The following is a 3152-nucleotide window of genomic DNA, read 5'->3' on the forward strand; positions in this document are numbered from 1 at the left end:
CGTTTGCTCTTTTAATGCAAAGTGTCAAATCCTTGCATTTAAACCGGGGAGATCACTGTGGCAATGTAGGGGGCAGGCTATGTAGAACACACAATTGTATCCCGGGTGCCTTGTCTGATCTTAAGCTCAAACTGCCTCTAAACGCCACCCCGGTGAGCAATCACGCAGAGCCCCGTGCTGACTCTGGTTCTATCCCCCCGTCTGATCGGAGACTGAACATGCATATTTAAAAAAATACTTCACTTCATCTTACTTGAGGTGCTGCAAAACTGCAAATTTACAGGTGATTTAATTAAGTGCTGCGCGCACGGAGTACAAGAATTTTATACCGCATTATTTCAAAATGGATTAAAAGCAAATCATTTTAATTTATGTCGATTAACTTTCAGAATAAAATGGAAACTTGGCTAAAGATCTCTTTGGATTTTGTCATTTAAAACCATTCGAACATTTACAATCTTAAGTTTAAGTTAAGTTTATTTATTGGTGTCAAGTTTAACGCTGCAATGAAGTTACTGTGAAAATCCCCCTAGTCACCACACTCCGGCACCTGTTTGGGTACACTGAGGGAGAATTTAGCACAGCCAATGCACCCTAACCAGCACGTCTTTCGTGCTGTGGGAGGAAACCGGAGGAAACCCACGCAGACACGGGGAAAACATGCAGAATCCGCACAGAGTGGTGAAGGTATCATTCAGCATGCTTGGTTTCATTGGTCAGAACATTGAATAGAGGAGTTGGGAACTTCTTGTTGAAAGGTTTATTGATTTATTAGTGTCATAAGTAGGCTTACATTAACACTGCAATGAAGTGACTGTGTAAATCCCCTAGTTGCCTGTTCGGGTACACCGAGGGAGAATTTAGTATGGTCAATGCACCGAACCAGCACGTCTTTGGACTGAAAGGGGAAACCGGAGCACCCGGAGGAAACCCACGCAGATACGAGGAGAACGTGCAAATTCCACACACTGACCTGAGCCGGGAATCGAACCCGGGTCCCTGGTGGTGTGAAGCAGCAGTGCCAACCACTGTGCCATCGTACCGCCCCAAAGGTTGCACAAGACATTGATAAGGCCGCACTTGGAATACTGTGCCAAGTTCTGGTCACCCTATCATAGAAAATATATTATTAAACTAGAAATAGAGTGCAGAAAGGGTGTGACCGGGACTTGATGGTTTGAGTTATAAGGAGAGGCTGGATAGACTGGGACTTTTTTCCCTGGAGCGTAGGAGGCTTTGGGGTGATCTTATAGAGGTCTATAAAATAATGAGGGGCACAGATCAGCTAGATAGTCAATATCTTTTCCCAAAGGCGTGGGTTTCCTCCGGGTGCTCTGGTTTCCTCCCACAGTCCAAAAATGTGCGGGCTAGGTTGATTGGCCATTCTAAATTACTCCTTAGTGTCCCGGGATGCATGGGTTAGTGGGAAAATATGTAGGGATATGTGGATAGGGCCTGGGTGGGATTGTGGTCGGTGCAGACTCGATGGGCCGAATGGCCTCTTTCTGCACTGTAGGATTCTATTCTATTCTAAAGGGGAGTCTAAACTAGAGGGCATAGGTTTAAGGTGAGAGGGGAGAGATACAAAAGGGTCCAGAGGGGCAATTCTTTCACACAGAGGGTGGTGAGTGTCTGGAACGAGCTGCCAGAGGCAGTAGTAGAGGCGGGTACAATTTTGTCTTTTAAAAAGCATTTAGACAGTCACATGGGTAAGATGGGTATAGAGGGATATGGGCCAAAGGCAGGCAATTGGAACTAGCTTAGTGGTTAAAAAGAGAGGCATGACAAGTTGGGCCGAAGGGCCTGTTTCCTTGCTCTAAACCTTGATGGCAGTGACCCAAGACAGGAATCGAAGCCGGGTCCCTGGCGCTGTGAGGCAGCAGGGCTGACCAGTTTTAAAGTTTCTTTACTAGTGCGGCAAGTAGGCTTACATTAACACTGCAATGAAGTTACTGGGAAAAATCCCCTGTGAAAACCACTGTGCTGCTTTTCACCCTGGATGAGAGGATATGAATCCCAGCGCGGAATTCGAATCTGGAAATAAATCTGGAAATTTCGGGGGGGGGGGCGGTGTCACAAGCAGCCATCCGAGAAAGAATAGCGCGCGACCAATAATCACCGGCTTCACAGGACCTACTGGTGTGGGGGATCAAAGGTTACGGGGAAAAGGCGGGAGAATGGGGTTGAGAAACGTGATGTGGAGATGCCGGTGTTGGACTGGGGTAAGCACAGTAAGAAGTCTGACAACACCAGGTTAAAGTCCGAAAGCTTATGGTATTTGCTACCAAATAAACCTGTTGGACTTTAACCTGGTGTTGTTGAGAAACATACCAGCCATGATAGAGTGGCAGGGCAGAATCGATGGGCCGAGTGGCCTAATTCTGCAACTATATCTTATGGTTTTATGAGGGGAGTCGGCCATCTTTGTTGGCTCCGACACAACTTGACTCTGGTCTAATGTTCGATTCTTTACTGGCCTCCGAGACCGCATTACAAGCCCGACAGCTGTACAAAGAAATGGCTTTGACCAAGGGTGATCTGGACTCGAAACGTCAGCTCTTGTCTCTCCTCACAGATGCTGCCAGACCTGCTGAGATTCTCTCTTTTGGTTTCAGATTCCAGCGCCCGCAAGTAATTTGCTTTTATTAGCTGTACAAACATAAATCAGCACAAAGACAGCTCCCAAAACTGGGTCTCCGGGAAAGGCAGACGGTAACTGTGACCTTGCCACGTGTTGAATTAAAAATAGCCGGGTGGTTTAGGATTGAAACAGTTCACACGCGTGTTGAAGTCCGGACATTCCAGTGAACCCGTTCAAATCAGGTGAACGAAATGTCTTTGCAGAGTCTCGTCCCCCCCGGCAACGTGAATGCAATCGGTCTAAGAGGCGCCTGTTGTTGCTGCTGTAACCTCGCCCCCGGCGCCCTCTCCCCTCTGCCGCCTCTTCAGCAGTTTGCGCTTCCTCTTCTCCTCTTTCTCCAGCTCCTTCACCATCTCCTGGAACTTGGAGCTGCGCGGGTCGATGCTGTAACCGAAACGCTCCCGGGCCTCGGACAGCAGCCGCTCCCGCCTGGCTTTCTCCTCCCTCTGCTGTGCCTTCAGCTCCCGCTTCTCCCGCCGCCAGTCTGCCACCATCTTGGGCATCTTGGCCA

The 3152-nt window shown here is 48.4% G+C and overlaps 1 protein-coding gene across 1 annotated transcript in view; it reads right to left on the reverse strand.

The window, feature by feature from the left end:
• Nucleotides 1-2626: 2626 nt before the first annotated feature.
• Nucleotides 2627-3152, reverse strand: part of LOC144507796 (large ribosomal subunit protein mL64-like) — a 10142-nt gene continuing 9616 nt past the window's right edge. Inside the window, 1 exon segment of the mRNA XM_078235097.1 lies at nt 2627-3144. Within this exon segment, the coding sequence (XP_078091223.1) occupies nt 2881-3144 (264 nt within the window). The 3' untranslated portion in view covers nt 2627-2880.

The sequence above is a fragment of the Mustelus asterias genome, chromosome 19, assembly GCF_964213995.1.
Source record: "Mustelus asterias chromosome 19, sMusAst1.hap1.1, whole genome shotgun sequence".
Taxonomy (NCBI): domain Eukaryota; kingdom Metazoa; phylum Chordata; class Chondrichthyes; order Carcharhiniformes; family Triakidae; genus Mustelus; species Mustelus asterias.